Source organism: Drosophila hydei, unplaced genomic scaffold (genome assembly GCF_003285905.1).
Source record: "Drosophila hydei strain 15085-1641.00,03,60 unplaced genomic scaffold, DhydRS2 tig00008135-arrow-pilon, whole genome shotgun sequence".
NCBI lineage: Eukaryota > Metazoa > Arthropoda > Insecta > Diptera > Drosophilidae > Drosophila > Drosophila hydei.
The window spans coordinates 2,823,785-2,849,835 of NW_022045844.1; the positions used below are offsets into that span (position 1 = coordinate 2,823,785).

The following is a 26,051-nucleotide window of genomic DNA, read 5'->3' on the forward strand; positions in this document are numbered from 1 at the left end:
TGTGGCAGATTTCTTGCTCTAATCCAAATCAATTGCAGCGCAGCATAATTATTTTTCAAGGAAAGAGTTGATAATACGTAGATTGTTCTTTTTATTGACTAGAAAGGATTTACAAGAAATTGCAGGGTGACAAAGTAATTTACACATACTTTAATACTTTACGCGAACTTTTCTTTACTTTGTGGGAAAATCGGGCCAATAGTTGATGTAATATCTGTGTGTTGTTCCCTCGAATAAACGATCTAGCCAGTTGCTGAGGCCATCTAACAAATTGTCTTCGAATAGCACATTCGATTCGGTATCTGATTCTTCGGAGTAATTAACACCAAGGAAGTTGCCAATTTCTGGGTCATCGTTACGATCCAGCAATTGTTTGGTCATCTTGATCATTCGCTTGGTGCCGCGTGCGCATTCTGGATGCTTGGCATGATATACGCAGAAATACTTGCGGTGCCCATTTAGGGCTATAACAGTTCCAACACAATTTCTGGGATTGATTTGTAGGCTTTGATTTGTGCATAACGATAAGCGTAACAGTTCTGAGTACCAGGACAAGCCCTTTTCAATGAGCATGTGGCCAAAGAGAAGGGTTTTGGTCCGCCTATATGGCCAAACAGCGCGATGATAAGGTGGAATTAACTTGGTACGGCTCTGCATATCAGTTATTAATAGTATAGTACGACATCCGGGCTTTAGCAGGCGGACGAGACCATTATATTTCTCTGCCCTCAGCTCGTACAGCTTTAGCTCCGGCACGTGTTTGCTTTGCTTATTGCATTGTCCCTCATTCAGCTGTCCTTGAGCTTTAAGAGACTCCTCCTCTGCGCGCACAAAGTACATCATAACATAGCCAATGCCAAACATAAACGCAATCGTGCCCAATAGCGATAAGGCAGCAAAGAGATGTTCGTCTTCGATATTATCAGATAAATAATCGACCAGATAGAGTAGTCTTGTGATCCATTTACTCAACATGCCTTGTGCATGCTCATCTAGCAAATTCTGCACGAATGCCTCATAGGTTAATGCCTCTGATGTCTTTAACAGCCTTTGTATAGTAAGATTAATCTCATGTTTTGTGGCATTGATGGCACTATTGTTCAAATAGTCGGCTGTTTTAATGTCCAACTTGGCACCGTCGACCCATTCGTATTTGATTTGTGTGCTATCACGCCTCCAGATGACGACGAGCCTCAATAGATTGTCCTCAAAGGAGCCCTTCGAAATGGCATTAAGGAAATCTGCCTGCTTCTCCTTAAACATGTACGCAAATCGAACTCTCTCCAAACTATAGCCAGATTCTAAAGCTATATGTCGTAGTGCTCCTCTGGCTATATCATATTCGGGAGAGTTTTCTGTAATAAGTATTACACACAAACGCTTTCTAGGCCTATTCCATTCAGCTGGACAAACACCTTCGAGCACATCTTGGGAGGATAGTCGGGGTAGGGAGAGAAATTGATTTGTTGAGATGATATTGTCCAAGGTTTGTGTGGGTATATCGGCCATGGAAATGCTGGCAACAGCTCGCACGGAATCCTCATTGAACAGAAAGAGTGTGTCTAATTTGGGATTAACTTTATAGCGATCTGCCATGAGGCTGGAAGCCTTGCTCGTTAGATCCACAAAGCCAAAAGCCACACGATCATGGAAAGCAAAGGCGCTTATCAAATATCTCAGTCTGGTTACGCTTCTGGGCTCTAAGACCAGAGCACGTACCCGATTATCTGTCCAACCGTTCAAAAATTCATCAACATTCTCGTCATTGATGCGCTGACCAATCTTAAAGGGCATCTTCTTGCGAATAAACTCCGCCAACTTCTGTTGGGTGTAAATATTCTCTCTATAGACATAGCTATGCCCACCAAGAACCAAAACCATTCTTGGTATATCATCTGCTCCAGTTTTACGCAAAATGCTTGGCTCATGTGCTGCATTGATGGTGACAAAAGATATTCCCAATGGCTCGAAGGTATCAATCAACTTCTTAAATGCTCCCACAATTCGTATACAGCCAAAGCACCAATCGTTGTAGAACATGATAATATGCAACTTAGTCTTGCTCTTTGGTACGATGGTATGCTCAAAGTAGTTGGACGTCACCGAGAGTTTGTGATATAAGCTGATGTCTTGGTCAAATCCAAATTGCTTACCAAAGAACTCTTCAACTGGATCGAAGCCAAATCGATTATAGCCGCTATAATCGTGCTTTTGCTTTAAATAATGAGAGTCCTCGCTGGTAATGCCATGCCTATCATAAATACGCCGCCGATCGATGTCACTCAACAATTCGTAGGCCTTTTTGATCTGTACAAATTTTCGCTCAGCATCCGGATGATCACTTTTATCAGGATGCCACTCCTTGGCCAATTGTTTATACGCCCGTCGAATTTCCTGTGTGGATGCTGTAGAGCTTACACCGAGCTCCTTGTACGGATCACTAAAGGCAGCCACACAGATGGCAATTAATGTGCAAAATACTAGCACATTGAATATGCAAATTTGCTTCATCATGACGAAAGTTTTCTCACACAATTTATACAATTTATATTTTTTTTTCGGTTTTTTTGCAGGCCTCCGTCTTTGGGGGTTGGTCCGTGCTCCAGATTCAAAGAATGACAGATGAGCTTATTGATTTTTAATGGAATATATATTATACATATATTGAAACGTTTAGTCTGTGCTGGTAACGCACATGGCGTTCCAATTAAATTTGTTTTGTCTTTAACGCTTAGCAAAATCTTTTGAATTAGTTTTCTGACAGATAAATTATTACGCTACACCCGACAGGGTTGCCGCGGAGTATGAAACTGCATTATTTTGATACCATTAACAAGAGCAGGGTACGCTGTTCATTGAGTAAGCTTAATAAGCTTTTTGCGCATAGGTAATTCATAATTTCTTAAAAACTTCTTAACTTCTTAAAAGTATTTATTTTTTTAGTATGTTTATATACCATATAATTTTTAAATTTGGTAAGCATTTGACACAACTCTATAATTTACATTTAGCATTGTTGCCACCATGCTATCAGAGTGGTATTGTTATTAATATACCAAAAATACCGAATACAACGTTAGTCAACACTGTTACGCTTGCCCAACACTAGGCAAATTAAAGATAAAATTAAATAGCCAGAAATACGCGTGTGTGACGTGCTAATAGTTAAATAGTTGCGCTTGCGATTGTAATAGCCTAAATAGACAACATTTTAAGCAAGAGCTTGGTGCAATAAAAATACGAACAGCGTTTGCAAAGTGCAGAATAACACACACATACATTAGAAACAAATTTTCAAGCTACGGCTACGGCTACGGCTACTGGCTACAGCACAAGCCACTGCCCCCGCCCCCGTTGTCGTCGTCGTGTGTCTGCCTTTAGCGTTGCGTCTCCCGTATGTAAATTGTAACCCGATGGACGACGAAGGCGACCCAAACAGATGATATTCACGCTGAGAAAAAAAACAAAAACAGCAACTACAAAGCGCAGCAAAAACAGCAGCCGCAGCAGCAGCAAACATGTACATATAGCCATATTATTCAATGAGTGTGTGTGTGCGCGAGCGTATAAAAGAAAAATTAGATAAAAAATAAAATGAAATTAGCGCACGCCTGAATTTCGAGTTTGGCGCAAGGTGAACTGAACCGAACCGAACCGAACTGTGAATGTATATAAAATAAAAAATTAAATATAAAAAAATACCGCTGGTGGCTAAAGACGAAAACAATTTTCAATTTTCTCCCTCTCTTTGTTGTACGTTTGTTGTTGTTGTGCGTGTGCGAACCTGAAAGTGCGGCCACCTGCGATTGCAATTGTAAATGCATTGATTTACGCACACATGTATATCGTCGAGGATACACATATGTATATGCATATATACAGTGGTATATAAATACATACACTCACACATTCACACACATGCTGGCTAACTGACTGATAAAAGCCTCACACACACACACACGCAAACAAAAACACAAACACACACACACAGATACAGTGACGCCTCACATACAGAGCTTTGTAAGTTTACGTTTATGATTATTTTGTAGCTGTTTATTTTTACATACAATTTCATTGTTGTTGTTCCGTTTTAGTTGTTGTTGCTAACGTATCTGCTCTGCTTTCCGTTTTCTATTTGATTTTGCAAACTCATTGAAAAAAAAATAACTTAATTACATTCGTGGCTGCAATAGCAGCAGCAGCAGCAGCAGCAGCAGCGGCAACAGCAATAGTAGTCGCAGTAATTGCCCCCGCCGCATGGAAATTTCTTACGGTACGCAACCAACAGAGCCAAATGTTAATTATGTGCCGCTACCAACTAGGCCCTCGTACCCCTCTCTCTTTGTCCTCTGCCTTCTACTCCTACTCACTGCTCATTGCTGCCACAAAACAAAAATGAAGCCCATATTGTTGACGCAGCTCGCGTCACTTCTTATTTGTTTATGCTCCACACACGCACACACATTCAAAAAACACTCACATATGCAGCCACCAATTTTGGATTGTTGCACAGTGGATTCCTAGTTCAGAAAGCAATATATCGATTTTCTTATAGGTCATTAAATGTTAAAAAATTTGATGAAGGCTCCACTCTTTTAATGATTTTCATATATCGGTTTAAAAAACGATATATAATAATTTAAACTGGTATTCTCTCTAAAGAGCTTTTACTGTACATTCTCAACTTGCTAAGCAAAATTTCCCATGATGAAATTCCCATGCAAATCTAGAATGCATTGAATCTGCATTTTTCAACACTAGAAACTGATGTTTCAAATATTCGTAAACACTTCTCAACACAGCATTAGATGTTATTAAATCGTTGTTTGAATCTTGCACCACTGTGCAACACTTGCTCCTGCTTTCGCCTTGGACACACCAGCCAGCCTAATGAGCTGCATTTGTCATCGGCTCTGATAAGACGAGTTTGTGCGACATACGTGTATTTGCGCGTTTCTACACACGCGTAAACCCGTCCAACTCTTGAGCAGTTTGAACCTTGGCACAACAACAATAAGCATAACATCAGCAATAACAAAGAAAGCCCAAATCAAATTGTTAATCGTGTCGAATATTTCGACATTTGTGTTAATGATAGCTGAGCATTGTCAAGAGAATTGGTCGACTTTAAGGTCGGTTAGGATTCATTGCGGAAAGGCCTTGAGCAAGGTTACCATTAATGGAACATATAGCGTATTTGACAGGCTTAGCTTAGCTAAAGTGTTTGTTTTCGATATGTATAAATATATGTTTTTAAGTGCAGTTGGAAAAACAGAAATGTTTCATTTTTTCATTTGATTTTCGACTACGAAAGCTGAAGTGTCTAAATGATTTATTCTATAGATTTTTCTATACATATTGGCTGCGAGTGGTGTCAATTAGTTACAAAGTTTTACTCCTGTTTTCACATACAATTTTCGACGGGCAAGGGCTGGTTTTACAACGTGCGTAAAACATGTTTATTATTATATCTATTTCTCAGGACTGCAAAACCTGTTTCGCCGAGTTTTTACTTTCAATTTCTGTTCTGGCACATGGCAAAAATCCATTCAGTCGCTGTAACTGCCATATGCAGCTAGCTTTCATTAGACAATTCATTTAATAATAGCATTCTGGCTGGATATTGCATGACTAAAAGAAATATTATCAATATATATAAATCATGTTTGAAACAGTCACTGTAATTAATATGACACATTTGTTATTACCTATCCCATTGCAGTGACCCAGAGGCAGGTGACGTTAGAAGACTTCGATTGACTGGATTCGTCGGGTCGTCGCAATTGCTGCAGTTGCTTTTGCACTGGCATTTGAAGTGGAGGCAGACCCATCTGGTAGATAGAGCAAGCAAGCAAGTCCAATGTCAAATAAAATCAATCCAAAACGCCGTGAACCGACAGCAGCAGCAGCAGTAGCAGCAGCCACGGCAGTGGTGGCCACCAACACGAGCAGCTCGACCGGCTCCAGTGCTGGGAATACATCATCAGCAAACACATCGTCCTCATCCAGCTCTTCACTGTCGTCCGCCGGTGGCGGTGATGCAGGCATGTCCGCCGATCTGACATCACTGTTCGAATGTCCCGTTTGCTTCGATTATGTGCTGCCACCGATATTGCAATGCTCGAGTGGGCATTTGGTCTGCGTATCGTGCCGATCAAAGCTCACATGCTGCCCCACATGCCGTGGCCCGTTGGCCAACATACGCAATCTGGCCATGGAAAAGGTCGCCTCCAATGTGAAATTTCCGTGCAAACATTCGGGCTACGGCTGCACAGCCTCACTCGTTTATACAGAGAAGACCGAGCACGAGGAGACCTGCGAATGCCGGCCATACCTTTGTCCCTGTCCGGGCGCCTCATGTAAATGGCAGGGACCGCTCGATCTAGTCATGCAGCATCTGATGATGTCCCACAAGAGCATTACCACGCTGCAGGGCGAAGATATTGTATTTCTGGCCACCGATATCAATCTGCCCGGCGCCGTCGACTGGGTTATGATGCAGTCCTGCTTCGGCCATCATTTCATGCTCGTGCTGGAGAAGCAAGAGAAATATGATGGACATCAACAGTTCTTTGCCATCGTCCAACTGATTGGCTCGCGGAAGGAGGCTGAGAACTTTGTCTATCGACTGGAATTAAATGGCAATCGACGCCGCCTCACCTGGGAGGCAATGCCGCGTTCCATACACGAAGGTGTTGCCTCTGCTATACACAATTCGGATTGTCTGGTGTTTGATACATCGATTGCGCAACTGTTTGCCGAGAATGGGAATCTGGGCATCAATGTAACCATATCTCTCGTCTAAGATGTGTGGCGTCTGTTGGGTACTAGAGTAACTAAGATGAATGAATATGGAATATGAATCGTTTCTAAAACGATTATTAACTCGATATAATTATACAAGAACATGTTATGTATGTGCGACATCATTGGTACATCATCAGTTTACATCATGTCATGTATGTACGTATGTATGTATGTATGTATGTAGTAAGGTCGGTTAGGTCAGGTCAGGTCTGTCTGTTTCAGTGTCAGTCTCTTAATTGCTAGATTCTAGGGTATTCTTTTTTCCAAAAACAAAAAAGGAAGAAAGAGTGAAACAAAAGAAAGAAAACACAAACACACACATTTAAATATATATATATTCAAGATCGATTTAATAAGATTTTTTTGTGGGTTTTTTCTTAGTTTAATTTTAGTTTGTAAGACGAGCGAACACACAAACAGCCAACACAGAACGTACATCCATAGCATTCATACATCATCCATACATCCACAAATACATACCAATACACACAAACACACACATAAACACACACACATTTACACTATGCAGCCTAAGTTTAGTTAATGTAAATTATTTTATACAAAAATAAAAACAAAAGAGAAATACTTGTAAATGCTATAAAAGTAAACATCACTTTTAACGAAATTAACAAGAATAAAACAAAATAAAAATATATATATGTATATATATATACATAAATAATAAAAATATAAATATGTAATAACTCGAGAGTTGTAAGCGATTGCGACAATTTTTGTTCATGCCAAAACGAAACGTAAAACACAGACACCTACACCTACACCTACACACACACGCAACGTTTTCTTTTATAACAATAACAATTACAGTGTGCCCCCTCTCCACATACAAAAAAGACAGTAAAAAAGAAAAGCAATCTAATATGTTTAAATTTTATATAATTTAGATCGATCTCCCGTACAAGTTGAATTTTTGTTGTCTCTGAATTGCAATTGGAAGTTGTGAATGAACTGGTTTCTGCCCAAACTTTTACTGCTTGATCATGCAACTGCAATGTATTTAGTTTTAATAACAAAATGAAACACACACACACACACACACTCAAATACACACACACAAATGCGACAACTACAGAAGAAAAATAAACGTGATTAGTAAAAAAAGTTGTAAATTTTTATCAATGAAATGAAAGCAATACATTAAACAAAAGTTCTAACTGTAATATGCTGACAGCCAGTTACAGTAAAGACTGCCTATATAAGTTACTTAAAATGTGGATAATGTACATAATTTCAATTTATTTTACTTAACTTTTAACATTTAGAAATTGCTAAAATTGTAATGCTTAGCACGTTATTTTAAGGTAAGTAAGAACTATAAGAACTATAGCTAAAATTTGAACTGTATATCTACATGATGTAGTAGGCAGATGTTAAGATTTTAAGACGGGGCTTGGATATTTTCACATTTTCTATGAGAATAACTTGCACAACTTTAGTTTACACTGCCTAAATTTCTTATATTATTTAACTTTCACATTCATTAACCTTGTCTATATGTCTGATTCATACTAAAGCTTTTCTTAATTCGAAAATTGTGTCTCCTTTCTTATACTGCTGGGATGCCTCTCCTTGATATCTTCTATACAAATTGTTCTTAAAAGAAATTGTGGAGTAGACGAGGTGTATTTCAAAAGTTAATTACTTATCATAAATGAATATATATATTTTCCAATTCTTGGTCAGCTCCTCCCTCCATGCCCCAATCGTCGGGTAGCGTCAGCGTGCCTTCGGCTTAGGCAATGCTCCACTTAGATACCTTAGGCTGGGATTCGAACTTCTAGCCAGTTCTAGTTCTTCACTTGTCAGTATCTGATACTTTCTTTTTTGTTTCCTTTAATTGTAGTTGTCCCTTAGTTGTTTCCTTTGGAAACACTTTCATGATCATGATCCTTGTTTGCTGTGGGAGTGTGTGAGGTGGGACAGGAAAACAATGACATTTGATTAGAGCAGGCCAGGCCATTTCCATGAATCCATTGCCACAAATCAGACGAACAAATTTTAGTTTTCTTGAATTCCAATATAATTTTTTTAACAGAACTAAATTGCCAAGCGTACGAAAAATTAACTCTGAAACTTTCGATTTTATTTTTTAAAGACCCCCGCCTCATCCCCCAAATACCCCGCCTCATTTTTCGGTAGATAGGCATACGAAAATACCGTAACGCATGTACTAATCGCGCCGCGCTAAATTATAAAGTGCTTCCACTTTTAGTCTAACGAATAAACACACACATACAAGCCGATACTCCCACACACACACACACATACACACACACATACACACACACATACACACACACACACATACACACACACATACACACACACACACACACACATACACACACACACATACACATACACACATACACATACACACACATACACACATACAGACATACAGACACATACATACAGACAAATGCACACACAATTACACTTATATACATAAGCATACACACACATACACTCTCTGACACACACACACATAATATATATATATATATATATATATATATTTATATATATATCTATAAATATATATATATATATATATTTTAGAGGGACAATCGAAGACAAATTATGCAGCAACGTCGTCAGCGTCCTGCCACGGATGCCTCACAGGCAGCAACTGTTGCGCTGCCCAAGGACAACAGCAACCAGGAGCAAGAGGCGACGTCGCCGCTCGACCAGATCGATAGCAGCAGCAGCAACAACAACACCAATGCCAGCAACAGCACCAGCAGCAACAGCAATAGCAGCAGCAGCAACAACAGTAGCAGCAGCAGCTGCAGCGGCGGCAGCAGCGACTGCGAAAAGCCATCTGAGACGGCAACGAGAGAATTTCTGGTCTCTCTTTTGGAATGTCCCGTTTGCTTTGGCTATATGATGCCACCGATAATGCAATGCTCGCGAGGTCACCTCATTTGCTCACAGTGCCGAAATAAGCTAAGTGTCTGTCCCGTCTGTCGTGTTCCGATGAGCAACATACGAAATTTGGCGATGGAGAAGGTGGGCTCAAAGTTGATATTTCCCTGTAAGCACGCCTGCTATGGTTGTCGAGCGCGTCTCTCGTATTCTGATAAGAAATCACACGAGGAAGACTGCGAGTTTCGTCCATATTTCTGCCCCTATCCGGATGAGAAGTGCGTTTGGCAAGGTGCCCTGAAGGATGTGTACAAGCATTTTGTTAGTACGCATCAGAATGTGATCACAATGGAAGGCACCGACATCATTTTTCTGGCTACCAATGTCAATCAGGTGGGCGCACTCGATTGGACGATGATACAGTCGTGTCACGGCCGCCATTTTCTGCTGTCGCTAGAGAAGGTGCAATTGGGCGAGGGCTGCCAGCAATATTTCGCCGCCTGTCGCATGATCGGCACAATGCGCGATGCGGCCGACTTTGACTATCTGATTTCGTTGGAGGCCAACAATCGCACTCTCAAATGGAAGTCCAAGCCACGCTCTATACGCGAAAGTTTCGTAACCTACACAAATGCCGATTTTCTGGTACTCAACAAATCAACGGTGGAACTGTTTTCTGAGGATGGAAATTTGGCGTTAAACATCATAATCAAAAAGGCAAACAACAACGACTAGAATATAGAACAACTCTGTATATATATATATGTGTATATATATACATATATATATAATCATTTGATCTGCCATCGGTCTAGTTCAGTCTCTGCAGTCTGTATATCTATATATGTATATATATTTATATATATATCTATATATATATTTATACATATATATATATATATATATATAACTCTATATCTCTATATATCTATTCTCTATGTTCTCGCAAATGTATATAAATTGTAAATGCTCCGTGGCCAGATGTCATTTAATATTCTACCATGTCTGGGTGGCAAACAATAACTAAACAAAAAAATGAAAAACAACAAAATGGATAAACGCCGATAGCAAAACATATATGTATAAATTTCACTTGATCCAAAAACCAGATGATAATAAAATATTGGACAAGTTGGAAAACAATATTTGTCAACTGTAACCCACTTCCCCAATTTGTGTACTTCTTTTTTCTTCAGTAAACTTCTTTAATCTTACCCCGCTTTCAGTAATGCATTTAGAGTTGAAAATAGTTTCGTTTTTAAATTTAACCGCCAATGTGCAGTGCTGTAAAATATGCAATTAGTATTTCATTCTCTGTGCTTCGTAGTGAATGTCTAATTTTAGTTAATATTATCGATAACTACCTGCTGGCTATCGAAAAATAAACTAATTTAACTAAAATGCCAAAATAAACGTAAATAAATACAATAATGGACGAAGTGGATAAAATAATTATGCACCAGCTGCAGCAAATCGATGACAGCATCGAGCCCACGGATCAATTGGCAAATTTCACACCGGAACAGGTAGTACGTGCCGTTTCTAGCTGTTTGCTGGAAATCAATCCTTCGATGCAGGAGCTGCCACGATTCTTGCCAGGTGGAGCTATGGCTCAGCGTTTCAGTGTGGCAACTACATTGGCTGAGCGCTGCAAGGACCAGGGTTATCGTGGTGATATTGGCTACCAGATATTTCTCTACCCCAACGCCGTGGAGCTGCGTCGCCTGCTAATGCATTTAATTGAGCGTCTGCCACGCGAGCGACAACAATTAGATTTATCCGATAAGTCCCATTCCCTAAGTGCCCGAGAGCAACTGCAGCGGGAAGTGCGTAGGCAGCTTTCGGAGCAATTGAAATCGCCTTGGGTGCCTCAGTATTGCCGCACTGTGGCGAATAGAAGGAGGCAAGGATGCAGCTGCCAGTGCATTGAGTTCAAACCACACCTTAATCTAAATGTGCCTGGAGCCAATTTCTTGGACCGTAGCAAGGAAGTGCAACAATATTTCGAACAGCTGGCGCCCAATCTATTCCAACAAGTGGATGGCAGCGCTTTCGATCTCATTGCCTCGGTGCTGCACAAAAATGATTTGGAACGCTGCGGGGAGCAGGTTCCAAAGGCTGTGATGGCTATGCCGACAAAAGAGGAGGTGGAGGAGGTGGCACCTAGTCCTGCTCCGCTGCCAGTTGAGAAGCAAGTGACAAACAGTGCGGAGACGGCGGCAACCCCAGTGCAGCAGCTGACGGATGAAGTGCAGCAGCTGCGGTCGCAATCCGAACTATTGTTAAAGCAGCGCAAGACGTTGAGCAACTGCATCGCTGCATTAAAGGCCCGGGAATCTGCAGCCGAGCTGGATCTAGAGCGTTTGCAAGCTGTGGCAAAGCTGCACGAGCGCAGTTCCCTGGTGCTGGCGGAGCCGGAGCAAAACGTGGCCAAGCTCGAAGCGCTGCTGCAAGCAACAAAAGCGAAGCGACAGACGTTGACGCAACAGTGGGAAGACTATCGTAATCCCCTACTGAAAACTCTAGAAAGCCTTAAGTCAGCGAAGGAAACGCAGCAAGTGCAGCGTGTGCGCCTGGACATTGAACAGCTGGAGCAAGAACTGCTGGCCAGAACACAGCTGCACAACGAACTGACCCTGCGCAGTGCCACACAAACGCAGCTGGCGCCGCGCAAGGAATACACTCGACGCATTCACGAATTCATTGGAAATATACGCAAGCAGCGTGAGGACATCTTCCGAGTGCTCGACGACACACGGCAGCTGCAGAAGCAGCTCAATGTGGTTGCAGCGCAGCTGGAACGTCAATTCAACTACACAGATGATTTGCTCTTCCAGAGCGCCAAACATGATCTGCACGCAAAGAAGGCATACAAGTTGCTCGCACAGCTACATGGGCATTGTAGCGAGCTGGTCGAGTGTGTCTCGAACACGGGCAGCGTTAGTAAAGAGATACGCGAGCTGGAGGTCCAGATTGACAGTGAGAAGATGAAGAATGTGCTAATCAGTCTGCAGCAAATAACAGGCGACATTCAAAAGTTCGAACAGCACATTCAGGAGCTGCAAACGCAAATACGCACAGTGGAGAATGCAATAACAATCGCTTAACAATAACAATAACAATAACAATAACGATAAACGATTAGCGATATTAGTATATTACCATATTACTTATGTATTAGTGCCAATTAAAACAGATCACTCTCGCATAGCGTAGTTTCTTGTAGCCAATTCTCAATATTTATGCATTTTTTTGTAAAACGCTAAATAAACGAACCTGATCATATATATTAAACTAGATTTTGGTTTTTCTGTATTTATATATTGATAATCTGTTTAGTTTTTCATCTTAAGCGTTTTCGTTCACTGTGCAGCACTTGCTTAACCAGTGTGAATGGGCTACGCTCTCGCTTTTACGCTCTTTGAGCATGCGCTCTTTATACCCTACTGGAATAGTCAATACGCTGTGAACTGTGAATATGTAACGCTTTGAACTTATGCTTGTTTGATTATATGTATTATTAAAAATTAATAATCATATTCTATTGTAATTTCTGAAAATATATAATAATTGTTGATAGGTTTTGCATATTGGCTAAACTCGTATATAAACTTAGTTCACTTATATAGTAATCATAATTCTTAGAGTGTTCATAGTTCGCCATGTTCGACTCATTTGTTGTTCTCTTGCTTTACTCCCTCTGGCTTTTGAATGTGAAGCGGCAGTTATAACTGCCGGCCCTGGACCCGGCTGTTAGTTGTTGCTCGCCTTTTGAAGTGTTTGAAGCTGCAGCGCGTTGGCGGACGGTCGCGTCGTGTTTTCGTTTCATTTTTGTTGTTGATTTACTTTCGTTTGTTTTTAATTTAAAGTAAATTTCCAAGCAACAGGCACTTGGCCTGGACCAAAGTGCCCAGGCCTAGTGCTTAAGGGTTCCCCTTTTTTTCTTCCTTCTAAAATAAAACTTTAATTAAACTAAACAACAAGAGGCAGCATGTATCAAAATAAAGTTTTGTTGTGTTGGTGCTGGGTGCTTCTTGTTGTTGTTGCTGGTGCCGCTCCAGAACTCGTTTGTGGCCCAGAGTTTTAGGTTCTTTTGCATGCTGCCGCGATAACAAGTTTAACCGGTGTGCGTGTGTGCCGTGTGTGTAATTGTGTGTGACTGTGCTAGTGAGGCTGTGTGTGTGTGCTCTCCCTGTGTGCCTGTGTGTGTAAGCATTTCGCCTTCAACAAACTGTTGCGCTTGGTCGCTGATGACGTTGCCGGCCCTTTTGCCGCTGCTGCAGGCCACAATTACAACAAGAAATACCAAAAAACAAAAAAAAACGACGCTTAACCAATTGACTTCCCAATTAGAATGGCAAAAAATTCAAGCTGAAGGTCGTGAGTGTCCAAAACGAATTCGACTCCAATTGGCATTAAGCCGGCCGGCGTCGGGTTTCGATATCGAATGATTTGTGCACTAAAAATAATTATGAAAACACGGTGAAAAAAGAACTAACGGTACACGTCACACCAGCACTAGCACGAAGGCCATAATTAAAATGTCAATAATATATATTTATATATATATATATACATAATTAAAAAAATACGTTAGCGACATTTTTAACCGACTACGCAATAATTTGCTTGAAGCAAAAAACCCTAAAGATGATAATGTTAAAAAAGTGTGCCAATTGGAATATTTTAATAATATTTTAATATTTTTAAAAAAATATATATAGTAAACATATATATATATATATATATATATATATATATATATATATATATATATATATATTATATGTTTATTTATAAAATAAACCTATAATTTAATTAAAAATAAAGCATCAAATTTTTTGGTGCAATTTGAATGCCTGAAAGTTGCCTTTAGCGAGCGACTACTGTAAATGAAATTATTCTTCTAACAGCTCTCAATTCAATTGAACGCCTTGTAGCAAAGTGTAACTAAAAGCAATAATACAAATTAAACATCAGCAATAAGAATTAAAATTGCACTCAATAACCTGAGTGCTAAAATTACAAAAAAAAAGAGAAAAAGTAAAAAGTGAAAGTGAAAGGAAACGGAAAATAGAAAATTATTAACAATGACACCATCGCCCACGAAGGAGCTCATGAATGCGCCCACAATTTCACGGCGTCCGCGCGAGGAGTTTGCCGAGAAGGTGAGTCCCCGTCCACCGAGTTCTCAGGGCCAAGTGCTAAGTGGCAAGTGCTTAGTCCCGAGTCCTTTGGGATAGTTGCCTTCAATTTAATAGCTAGCTATTTTTAAATGCTACCAAATGTATGTGTTTCCTGTGCTTTTTATTGATCGACCTCAAAGAGCAAAAAGCGAGCCAAATACAACAAGAAATAACAGCAATTTAGAATGCTGCAGGCGGGCGTAAACGACTGCGAAATACTTGCTTTTAGTGTCAAAACAGGTACATTGTTGGCACACTTCGGAGTTCCGCCGGTATCAAATAGATCTACTGGTCTACTATCATATAGATCTCTATAGCTCATAGGTTTGTCAGTAGCTGTGCTCTCTAGTTTCACCTGCTCTTGCAGTGTCAGAGCAGAAGTCCATATGCCCAATTTTAAGCCTGTACACAGTTGTATACAAATACGAACATTTAGCAGCAACCAAAATGCTCGTTTTCCACATGTCGAGCGGGCATCAAAAAAGAAGTGGAAATGTGCTTTGTATTCTTGGCATGGCTAAAAAATATAAACATTTGGCGGGCTTTTGTTTGATTCGATTTGTTTGTGCAATGTTCAATGTATATATACACTCCACACCATATCTAAATATATAGTATATATATATATACGTACAGACCGCATCTGTATACATGGTACACAGATAGAGGAATAAATCCATCTGTCTGCCCTATGTCGTAATTTAGCCAGTTGCCAGGTAATCGAAATGTTATTCATGTCTTAAATCACATGCCACATCAGATTTGTCTTTATTGGGGCCTCTCCACGCTCTCTGACTAATCGCGTGGCATTTGCTCTGGCTCAAATCGATATCGCTCTTGATAAGATACAGGCAGATACCGTTAACTGATAATCGATTGCTGCGAACCCGTTGGCTCATTTCAAACGTTTCCTTTATGGCTTTTTGTGTCTATATGAATATTGTTTATAGATAAAGTGCCAGTTAATATTAATTCCATCAGCGATGGATCATTTTATTTCTGATGTTAAATCAGAAAATTCAATGGAAATATCATTAATGTTCGAGTTTTTTGATTTATTAGCCACTTATAAAAATTAATAAAAAAATTAAGTTTCTGCTTAAATCAAAAGATATTAAAGATCAAGTAATATTACAATCATCGCAGTTATCGATAATAACGTAGCTTAAGATTGCAGAGTTTAGGCTAGATTATTATGTATATTAAATATTTTCTTTGAGATGATAAGATAATAAGATAAGAAACCAAATAGGCTTTAGTAAAAGTGCAAATTCGAATATAAACGTAACAGTTATCGATAACAGCACAGTTATAAATAATGTGTCAAATGATTAGAGAAGTATTTTTATTGCCCATTTGAAGAAGAGCGAATTGAAACCTAAGCATTTTACTGTTATACTGAAAGCTTTTTTAGAGGGAATACCATTAACTTAATATATATATAATGCTATATTTTAGAATTCTTCAAACTTAAATATAACTAATTTAGCACAGGCATAGATTCCGTTTTTGCCAATATATAAAGATTTTTTAGAGGGAATGTCATTTATATATATGTTATATTTAAGGAAGTTAAAAAGTTTTTTGCTTATATCAAAAGCTTTTTATCTAGAATGTGTAATATATACAAAAAAGTACTTTTTTTTTGTTGGTGGGAATGCCACTAATATTATAAATCAGTATATACGAAGCGAGTTGCTTTAAGGGAATACCCTATCGAAATATAAATAACTTGTAGGCAACGTAACAGTTTAACGCATTTCATAAAGGCTCTTTCCAATTAGTTGTTTAACTAATTTAAGATTATATTTTCCCCTCCCTTTAGAGTACACCCTGCCATTAGTAGTAAATCATCTGTGCAATATCATTAACCATGGACACATTCCATGCAATTTGTGCTGTTATTTTTTTGTTTTATGTGCACTGCATTTGCACTGACGTCAAAAATTCATTTGGTATGCAAAATACAAAATACAATACGTATATCTATATATAATATATATATATACAAAAGTATAACAACAACAAAAGCAAGCGAGCAACAAATTCCAATTCGAAGCTTGACTTAAGCGAGAGGTCAATGAGTTACAATAAATAAAATTTAACGAAAAACAAATGGAGAGAACTTGACTTGTGGCGATATGCTTTGATTATAATAAGAATATACTGCGATATATTTGATCTCAATATGGGTGTATTTTCTATAGATTTTTACAGTTAAAATTTGATATGTTAATCTGTTTATTTATGGCTGTTTCTTACCTTTCACAGTGCTGTCAGAACTTTATATAGAATATAGCGATTCGTATGACAAGAGGTAAAAATAACTGTGTTAACATATGAGAGAAATTATAAAAGTAGTTTGCAACTGACTGAGAGATACGCGCTTAAGCGTCTTCGGAAAGTTCTCAAGTCAGGCAATAATCTATGGAAGAGCTCATTAGCCTGTCCTTCTCTGGAACATTTGTTAACTCTCGCTGTAAAACTCTGCTTGATATTGATTTCGCTTAGCTAGCCACGCCTAGATTAGGCCTTAGCTGCGTTTGATAATCTGCTTTGTCACCTTCAAGTTTATAGATTTGTTAAGCAGTTATTCAGTTAGATTTCTGCATTATTTTTAGACTAGAGTGGAAGCTATAGATATGCAAGAAAGCTCCATAGAAATACATATAGTGAGACCGAAATTGTTTTTTATGTATTGATATGTGTATTGCTATGGGCTGCAATAGAATTTTATATGTAAGACTTTAAGCTTCAATTTAGATTGGTCTACAGCAAAAAAATATTCCTGAGCTTCCCGCCGTTGCATAATCTGATGAGAGTTCTAGCTTCTGGCAGAAATTAGTACGGAGCTTGGAGACGCTTAGATAGAGACTCTCCAGTCCCATTCGCCCCATCATTCAAAGCTGTGGTTATGCTGCATAAACCTAAAAATCTGCTTCAAGTTTCAAGTTTTATATTGAATCTATCTACACATAATGCTACTAAGCTAACAAGCAATGCTCGGATTAAAAAGTGTGACTATGGCTGAAAGGTTCCTTCTTATGCCATGCCTACAGCAGCGTCTAAATACATAAGTTCTTAAGCCCAACTTTCAGCTGCTCAATCCAATAGGTAGTCCACCATATATGCCCGCTTCACTTGGCTAAGCGAGCATAACGAAAGAAGTCGAGGCAATCAGCAAAGTTTTTGTTTTTATATATTTTATTTGGCTGATTGATTTGCAACACTGCGAAGTCGTGAGGCGCAGTGTTAATTTCATTTGAACCTGAATGCAGATCAATCAATTTCTCAGGGACCTGTGCAAAGTTTTAAGCGAAGTTGTTTTCCTCCACATATATATAAGCTGTCCATATATATATATATATATTCAATTTTTGTTGTTGTTTTTTATAGCCACATAGGTTGTTTTTATAGTCCAATGCAGCAAAGTTTTGATGGCATTGGCCATGAAGAAATATTTGGCGCGCCTTTAATGCGTTTCGCTATGTAGGTTTATTTTTTATATAAATATATATATTTGTATGTATGTGTAGCTCGGCTATCATCAACGCGATTGTCGTGCTAACAGCTAATTTTGAATATTCTGCATATGTGTTTTACAAAGAAACAAAATAAAAAAAGAGAACAGAAACAAAATAAAAAACATCAACAAGAATTTCAGTTTAAATTCTGAGCCACATAACGACATGCCGTGCGAAATCTGATGCAATCGATGAGATCATCAGCAGAACCTACAGAAAACAAGAACAACAACAAGAGAAATAACAACAACAACAACAATTATATATATATATATATATATATATAGAGCCTTAACATATCCGTACCAGAATCGTACGTTAAAATCACACGCGCGTAATGAGCCGGGGCAATAACAATAATGCTAATGACAATAATAATGATAATGTTAATGTTAATAATGAAAAGCTCGTTTAATTGCATAATTTAGCGAGGCGTTCAAGTTAAAGATTTTCGATTTCCTAACCAGCGCACTTAGAGTTTATCTGCAACAGAATTTGACTCGTTTTACACTTGAAGCTGTTATACCCTGTACTTGCAGTTTTGCGGGTATACTCGTTTGGCGGTGGCAGTGCATCTTAAAAGCAGTTCTAGAGAGAAACTGGTGAGATATCTAAAAATTATTTCTTGAAAAATGAATATTATTTTCTGCATCAAGTCTTCAAGGAAACTGTTCATAATTCCAATAAGTCTTCGAAGTCTTATCTTCGCGTAGTACAGCCCTGAGTTAGTAACTCTAACACTTTTTCATATCATATTCATTTCTATATCATGAATTTGGATTCGTTCTACTAAAAATGTGTACAAATTTGATGATATTTGCTAAATTAAACCTTAAATTTGATGAGCTATGCAAAGTTTGCTAAAAAGCTATTGAGCTACAGCACAATCTAAAATCTTTCCTTGATCGAAATGTTGACATCTAGTCAAACATGCGATGAACTTTGCTGAATTTAATGCAAATTTGTTGATATAGGCAAAAAGTTTTAAGTGTTGATCTAAATTTGAATCCATTGATCATATATTAAGATTGATGTATATGAAATATGCTTAAGGCAAGCGTTAGGTACCTAGAATAAGATCTCTCTTAAGTAAGGCATATGCAGCTAAAGCAAGTTTTAAAGAAACTTATTTATATAGTATATGTATTATATTAAGCATAATTTATAAATATATGTTTCATTTATATTATATTTAATTTTAGCTTAAAGTTTTGTGGTCAGCCATACCTAAGAATTTCCGCTTTAAGACAAATTATGTATATTATATATATATATATATAATACACTTATGCCAAAACTAAATCTATTACACATTGCAAATCTTAAGATTAACAAACGACCTTTGTCGCTTTAAAACAAACATAACTAAAGAATTTTGTTTTATAACTTTTATACTTAAGTTTTTTTTCTTAAATTTTTTGCTAGTTAAAATATTTTGTGGTACATTGAACTGTCTCTTTTTGGTTGATTTAGCATTGCGAGCTGTCGTCTTTGCATATTTTGGGTATTTTGTAGTCAAGCAGCCTTTGCTGCTGCAGCGTCGTGTTGCATGACTCGCCGTCAGCCCTCGCTCTTGCAACAGTGGCTGCAACTTTCAATTTCAGTCGCCAGTTCGCGTTTTTTCTTTTCGCTGTTCTTGTTGGCATTTCTGCTGAAAAACTATGGCTATGCCATAACTGAGTCATCAGCAGCAAGCAGCACAGCCTCCAATGGCAGAGCAGAAGAAGCAGCAGCACAGTCTCGCAGCTCATATTCAGCATGAAATATATAGCTAAGTTGAGGTCTGTAATGTGTTTAGCTCAAGTGGATATTGCGCGTTTTGTGGCTTAGCTAGCGAGCTGATATGTATTAGCATATATAACTATATATACATATATATACGGTATGTATATACCTTTGTATATATGTATGCATAGATGCTTATTTGCGTTTTAAAAACCTTGCACTTTGCTGAGTTACGTCTGGCAAATTGACAACTTTGACAACTTTGTCAACTTTTTAATTGCATTATTAGTTTTCATAGAACCAGCTTCAGCTACAACTTGATACAAACTAACAAGCTATATATATATAAATTATATGTTTTCCAGTCCTGTGGTGACTGAAAGTTAGGTTGAGAGGCGACTGTGCCTCTTATTGCTGGCCTCGGGCTCAGACAATGAAATAAGCCATTTAACGAGCAAATGACGGAGTGAATATTTATTTAAGCGGTTTACTGGAAGAACGCTTTTTAACCCTGCTTTTAATTGTTCTTTTTTGAATAATCGAAACAGTTAATTTTATTGGTTTTTCTTATTATATTCACTATTTTTAGTTTTACTTATATGACACCAATTTTTAGCATGTCCTATCAGTACGAGTTAAAACACGAGACTGATCTATATTTTTACAAATCATAGCCTCACCGGCGTAAGTAGAGTTGCTCTTGCCAGGGCTGTTCCTTAACTTGTCTAGCACCCGATAATAAGTGTTGAATAATACCTTATATTAAGTGTTATAAGCTAACTAAGTGTTATAAGTTAACTACCCCCCCCTCAAGTGTAAGGTCGTCCTCGACCGACCCAATTCCAGCGACGACTCCTCGCAAGTGCTTCGCGGACTTCTTTGCGTCGATGATCCACCAAAGAGTGAGGCCAATGCAGATTAAAGTACAGCATATGGCTCCTCTTTCGGAGTGCCGTACAACGACACATCATCAAAGTGCACCATTTCGGTTCCTTGGTCGCATATTAGCAGCGGTGACCAGCGAGTCGGTGCAGGTGTTCTCGAATGAAATCCGCAAGTCGTTCTCATTCACATTCAATACGGAGCAGTATGAGCAGCGTACTGATTCTTCGCTATCGCCGTTCAGCAGGCGCTTACTAAGCTTGCTCTTGCGCCTACGTATGTGGCGTCTGTTGAAGCTGTTGGTGCCCGACGTGGACGTGAGCCTTGGCATCGGATGATGCACACCAAAGTTGTGCAGCTGCAGCGACTTGAGTGTGGCTGGCGCCGTCGATGACTGGCCGTGCACGTGCCCGTGATGGCCGTGATGACTGTGTCCCACCACTCCAGCGATGCTATGAGCCGTTACTGGACGAGTGATGTGTGTAGTCTGTCGGCGCGCTCAGCTGGCGATTGAATTCGGCCTTGCGGCGCGTCAAGTCCGTCAGGCAGTATTTGTTCAGATGGCCGTTGCTGGAGACAGGGCTCTTGGGCGATGATGCCAGATGCTGCGTATAGGCCGAAGGAGTTGCTGCTCACGCTTAGCTTATTGCCGGCGTTGTGCAGCAGATTGTTACAGTTCTTGCCGCTGATCTTGGCTGCCAGCGACTGCGACACCGGCCGACTTTTTGCTAGGCGCCCTGTACTCCTTGTCGTCGCTCTCGCTGCGCACCGATGCTCGATACGCAGGAAATGTCTTCGTCTTGCTCTTCAGCGAGCCGTTCAGCAGTAGCTGCTGTTGCCGTGCGGCAACTGCCGACAATGCCGGCCGCTGCAGTTGACGTGACGCCGCTGCCGATGAGGATGAGGATGAGCCGGCAGCTGTGGAAGGTGCCGACAGAGATGGACAGCGGTTGGAGCAACCTGTGGCTGTGAAACTTCTTGAATTAATGCAGTTGGCGGTGTTTTGGGGATTTCTTGACTTGGTTCTAGTATGGATGAAGAGTCGCTTGGCTCTGCCGCCGCGAAGAACTCGTTAGTTGTTGCTTCTACTGTTGGTGGTGGTGCCGTGAACAAGGGGATTTCCTCAACGATTCCGCTTGTAGATTTGCCTGCTGTGGTTCTGGCTTAGCATCCAACTGTGGTGCGAATAGAGCTGTTGCTGGTCCTTGTGAAAATATGGGCAAACTCTGTGATGTTGGGAATAATGGAACTTCCGAAACAGGTGCAGTTGACGGTGGTGCAAATAGTGTAACCTCCTGATTTTGATTTGAAGAGCTCTTTAGCTCTTCCCTCTGAGTCGGTGACTTAAAAAGGTTGTTGCTTGTATCTGGTGTAAGTCCTTGTGTTGCGTTAGTCGGACTGGAAAAGAGAGGAACCTCCTGAAGTGTATCGGATAGTGCTGGTGCAAAAAGCGATGTAGTTGCTTCGTGAGTCTGAAAGAGGCCCGTCGATGCCTGTGGTGTAAACAGCGATGTTGCTGGCCCAGTTGGGGGTGGTGCAGCCGCAACAGAGGAACTTCCTGGCTTGGCGCTGGTGCAGCTGACGGAGCTGGCGCTGTAAATAGGGCAACTTCTGTAGGCTGTGCTCCAAAAGGATTAAAAATAGCAGCAGGTGCTGCGAAGGGTGCAAAGGGCGTGGCTGTTAAAGCTGTTTGCTGGCCACAGCCTGTTGCGGGCACTGCAGTTTCCTGAGCTGTCAGTGGACTCTTGTAGAGTCTGGTACCCTTCTGCAGGCGGTACGAGGAGTGTGCAGGTCCTGCCGCTGGTGGTGGTGCTGCTACTGCCGCTGGTGGGGGAGTTGCTGCAGCCACTGATGGCGGTGCAAACGTTGGAGTACTCTCGATTAAACCAGGTGCTTGAGCAGCTGTCAGTGGCTGAGGGACAGTGGCTACTTGGGTGACTGTCGGAATCTGAGCGTATGTCGCTGGCGGAGCAGTTGCCCCAGGCTGAGTAAATGTCGGTGGTACCGCGGCTGGCGTTGGCTGAACACCGGTTGATTGCCCAGAAACAGCTGGTGCTGGCGTAAAGAAGTTACCAACAGACGGAGCTGCAGCAACTACGGAAGGATTGATGTAACCACCTACAGTGGGTGGTGCTACAGTGGGCGAAAAATAATCAGCAGCAGCAGGCGGAGCTGCAGGCGTAAAAAAGTTTGCAGGCGGCTGCGGTACGGCAGCGCCGGATGTGCTTATGTCAAAGTAGCCACCAGAATCAGCTGGATTGTAGCTGGCTGGTGGGGGTGGCGCAGGTTCGTTGGTTCTGCCTGTGGCCGATTGCACTAGACCCGAAATATTCTGTAACACGCCAGTGGGCTCTAGACTAGTGAGTGAGAAGAGACCACCGCTCTTGCGTTCCTCTTGAACGGCTGGTGGTGCAGGCTGCTCGAATGCTGCTGCTGCCGCCGCTGCCGATGGCTGTGTGGGATATGGCGGTGCTTGGAAGGGATCAACAGCTGGCACTGGCTGCTGTTGCTGCTCGGAGAGACCTGGTATGGGTGCGTATAGCTTCTTTCTGGCACTAATGCGATAAGTGTTCTGTCCGGCCCCACGTTGGGCGCCAATTATATGTTTTCCAGTCCTGTGGTGACTGAAAGTTAGGTTGAGAGGCGACTGTGCCTCTTATTGCTGGCCTCGGGCTCAGACAATGAAATAAGCCATTTAACGAGCAAATGACGGAGTGAATATTTATTTAAGCGGTTTACTGGAAGAACGCTTTTTAACCCTGCTTTTAATTGTTCTTTTTTGAATAATCGAAACAGTTAATTTTATTGGTTTTTCTTATTATATTCACTATTTTTAGTTTTACTTATATGACACCAATTTTTAGCATGTCCTATCAGTACGAGTTAAAACACGAGACTGATCTATATTTTTACAAATCATAGCCTCACCGGCGTAAGTAGAGTTGCTCTTGCCAGGGCTGTTCCTTAACTTGTCTAGCACCCGATAATAAGTGTTGAATAATACCTTATATTAAGTGTTATAAGCTAACTAAGTGTTATAAGTTAACTTATATATCTATATATCTATATATATATCTATGTCTACCTTAAATAGAACTTAACACTCGCCCCTCTTTTTTTGAGTGTGGGCATGGCTCGCTCTCAGCATAATCATTTGCTGGCCTGGTAATTGTTGCGTGTCGCTCTTATATTTCCCCTGGGTGTGTTAGTCCAAAAACTACGTTCATTTACGCACTGCCTGGCTGCACGGGGCATGTGGCAGTGGCTGTGGCGGGGGCGGGGGTTTTATATCAGTTAGATAGAGCGCACCTTTTAGTCGTTTTTTGCCAGGTGGCCAGTGGCACGGCGTTTTTCTTTCCTCTTATGGCCAGTTTGGCTTGTGCCTCGACCCGGTCATATCATGTGGCAGTGTTTGCGCAACGAGCTGGTTGCACGAACAGCGACTAGCCTACCCTTCAAAGAGTGCGTGCGCTAGTGATGGACGCGTGCCTTCAGATAGATCAATTTGTTTAGGCATGTTAAATAAATGAATTTGTTCCCTAAGACTATGACAGCTAAATCTATGAACTAGTTCCATTTTAAGGGCTGTTTGATTTCAAATTAAACTATTCTACTATATTTTCTGTTGACATTTTCAGCTGCAACTAGTTCATATTATTAAAAATTATATTTACTTAAAAAAAAAATACTTTTAAAAAATAAAATTACTTTTAAAAAAATATAATTGACATAGAAAAAAAAGGTTAATATAGCAATTTGAAGCATTTAAAAAGTCTTGTTACACTTCACATAAAAAAATAAAATATTTTTGACATGTATACCCCATAGAGCTCTTGAAAACTAAACAGATTTCTTACAATTTAGATTATTTGCATCATGATTTGTTTGCCTGAATATTTATTTGTATTATTTTTATTTTTATTTTTATTTTTATTACTAAGGAACTAAAGGTGACTATACCTTAAGCTGTCTATAGCTAGTTTCACAAATCAAAGTGCAGTATTTCTTTACCATGTTCTGAGCTTCCTTCACTTCGTTTCTACATCAAATATTTATTAATTTAGCTTAAGTACATTTTGCTTAGCTCAAATCCCATCGACAAACAAATTTGTGCACGAATCTCCAATGGTCTCGTGTCACGTTTGTCTCATCTCTCGTTTATTTATTGCCCAGCCGAGTCACATTTGTCAACTGGGCGTGGCATTTGGCGTGCGTGCCGCCCAGAGCAGCGCAGCTCAGCTCAGATATGCATATATAAATAGTATATATAAATATTATGATATTCATAATTTAATTGATTTTTATTCTGAACGCGCTGATTGCCTTCTGAGCAGCTGGCCCACATTTCGCTAGTTAATTGCACTTTTTCGTTTGTTTCTTATTTTTAGACACTTTTAAGTTCAATCCAGCGAGCATTAAGAATAGCAAATTTATGTTAAATTCATTCGATCATTCGACCAGCTGTTTGGCATTATCATTATCCATATAGTTTGATTCGCATTCAATTCACGTTACTCCCCCGAGTGCCAAATGGCGTCAATTAGCATTAGTTGAACATTTATGGGACGTAAACTGTTTTCAATTCTTTTTGCAATATTCTCGCAATTTGTTTTGCTTAAAATACGCTTTAAATATTGCTAATCACCTGCGAAGTCAACGCCAAAATAGGTGAGCGTTAAAGTGCGCTTCGCATCGAACTTGGAATACTCTATAAATGATAAAAATTAAAGAACTGTCAATGACAATGACAATGACAATGACAATGACAATGACAATGACAATGACAATGACAATGACAATGACAATGACAATGACAATGACAATGACAATGACAATGACAATGACAATGACAATGACAATGACAATGACAATGACAATGACAATGACAATGACAATGACAATGACAATGACAATGACAATGACAATGACAATGACAATGACAATGACAATGACAATGACAATGACAATGACAATGACAATGACAATGACAATGACAATGACAATGACAATGACAATGACAATGACAATGACAATGACA

General features: G+C 39.9%; 4 protein-coding genes across 7 annotated transcripts; 3 read left to right on the plus strand and 1 right to left on the minus strand.

Annotated features, from left to right (window-relative positions):
* Positions 1 to 2: 2 nt before the first annotated feature.
* On the minus strand, positions 3 to 2,821 carry LOC111594882 (dnaJ homolog subfamily C member 16). Its single transcript, XM_023308368.2, has one exon. The coding sequence runs from the start codon at positions 2,512 to 2,514 to the stop codon at positions 175 to 177; it is 2,340 nt and encodes a 779-aa protein (XP_023164136.1). The 5' UTR covers positions 2,515 to 2,821; the 3' UTR covers positions 3 to 174.
* A 252-nt stretch (positions 2,822 to 3,073) lies between these two features.
* LOC111594874 (E3 ubiquitin-protein ligase sina) lies at positions 3,074 to 7,134 on the plus strand. Of its 3 annotated transcripts, none has more exons than XM_023308356.2 (2): positions 3,074 to 3,520; positions 5,723 to 7,134. In XM_023308356.2, the coding sequence occupies exon 2, from the start codon at positions 5,861 to 5,863 to the stop codon at positions 6,803 to 6,805; it is 945 nt and encodes a 314-aa protein (XP_023164124.1). In that variant the 5' UTR covers positions 3,074 to 3,520; positions 5,723 to 5,860; the 3' UTR covers positions 6,806 to 7,134. The 3 variants fall into 3 exon arrangements, with proteins under 3 accessions (XP_023164124.1, XP_023164122.1, XP_023164123.1); XM_023308354.2 differs by lacking the exon at positions 3,074 to 3,520 and adding an exon at positions 3,715 to 4,020; XM_023308355.2 differs by lacking the exon at positions 3,074 to 3,520 and adding an exon at positions 5,352 to 5,444.
* Positions 7,135 to 8,327: 1,193 nt separating this feature from the next.
* LOC111594873 (probable E3 ubiquitin-protein ligase sinah) lies at positions 8,328 to 10,455 on the plus strand. Of its 2 annotated transcripts, none has more exons than XM_023308352.2 (2): positions 8,328 to 8,448; positions 9,391 to 10,455. In XM_023308352.2, exon 2 carries the CDS (start codon positions 9,412 to 9,414, stop codon positions 10,429 to 10,431), a length of 1,020 nt encoding a protein of 339 aa, XP_023164120.1. In that variant the 5' UTR covers positions 8,328 to 8,448; positions 9,391 to 9,411; the 3' UTR covers positions 10,432 to 10,455. The 2 variants fall into 2 exon arrangements, with proteins under 2 accessions (XP_023164120.1, XP_023164119.1); XM_023308351.2 differs by lacking the exon at positions 8,328 to 8,448 and adding an exon at positions 8,628 to 8,879 and having other exon boundaries at positions 9,391 to 10,454.
* Positions 10,456 to 11,106: 651 nt separating this feature from the next.
* LOC111594872 (coiled-coil domain-containing protein 22 homolog) lies at positions 11,107 to 12,969 on the plus strand. The gene has a single exon (XM_023308350.2). It carries the CDS (start codon positions 11,127 to 11,129, stop codon positions 12,801 to 12,803), a length of 1,677 nt encoding a protein of 558 aa, XP_023164118.1. The 5' UTR covers positions 11,107 to 11,126; the 3' UTR covers positions 12,804 to 12,969.
* Positions 12,970 to 26,051: the final 13,082 nt, after the last annotated feature.

What these genes read in the sequence shown, in the direction of transcription:
- LOC111594873 (XM_023308351.2), top strand. Translation starts at nt 8,793, where the DNA reads ATGAATCCATTGCCACAAATCAGACGAACAAATTTTAGTTTTCTTGAA. An exon ending in ACAGAACTAAATTGCCAAGC is followed by an intron (nt 8,880 to 9,390) that starts GTACGAAAAATT and finishes TATATATTTTAG; the next exon opens with AGGGACAATCGAAGACAAAT.
- LOC111594882 (XM_023308368.2), bottom strand. Translation starts at nt 2,514, where the DNA reads ATGATGAAGCAAATTTGCATATTCAATGTGCTAGTATTTTGCACATTA.
- LOC111594872 (XM_023308350.2), top strand. Translation starts at nt 11,127, where the DNA reads ATGGACGAAGTGGATAAAATAATTATGCACCAGCTGCAGCAAATCGAT.
- LOC111594874 (XM_023308356.2), top strand. Translation starts at nt 5,861, where the DNA reads ATGTCAAATAAAATCAATCCAAAACGCCGTGAACCGACAGCAGCAGCA.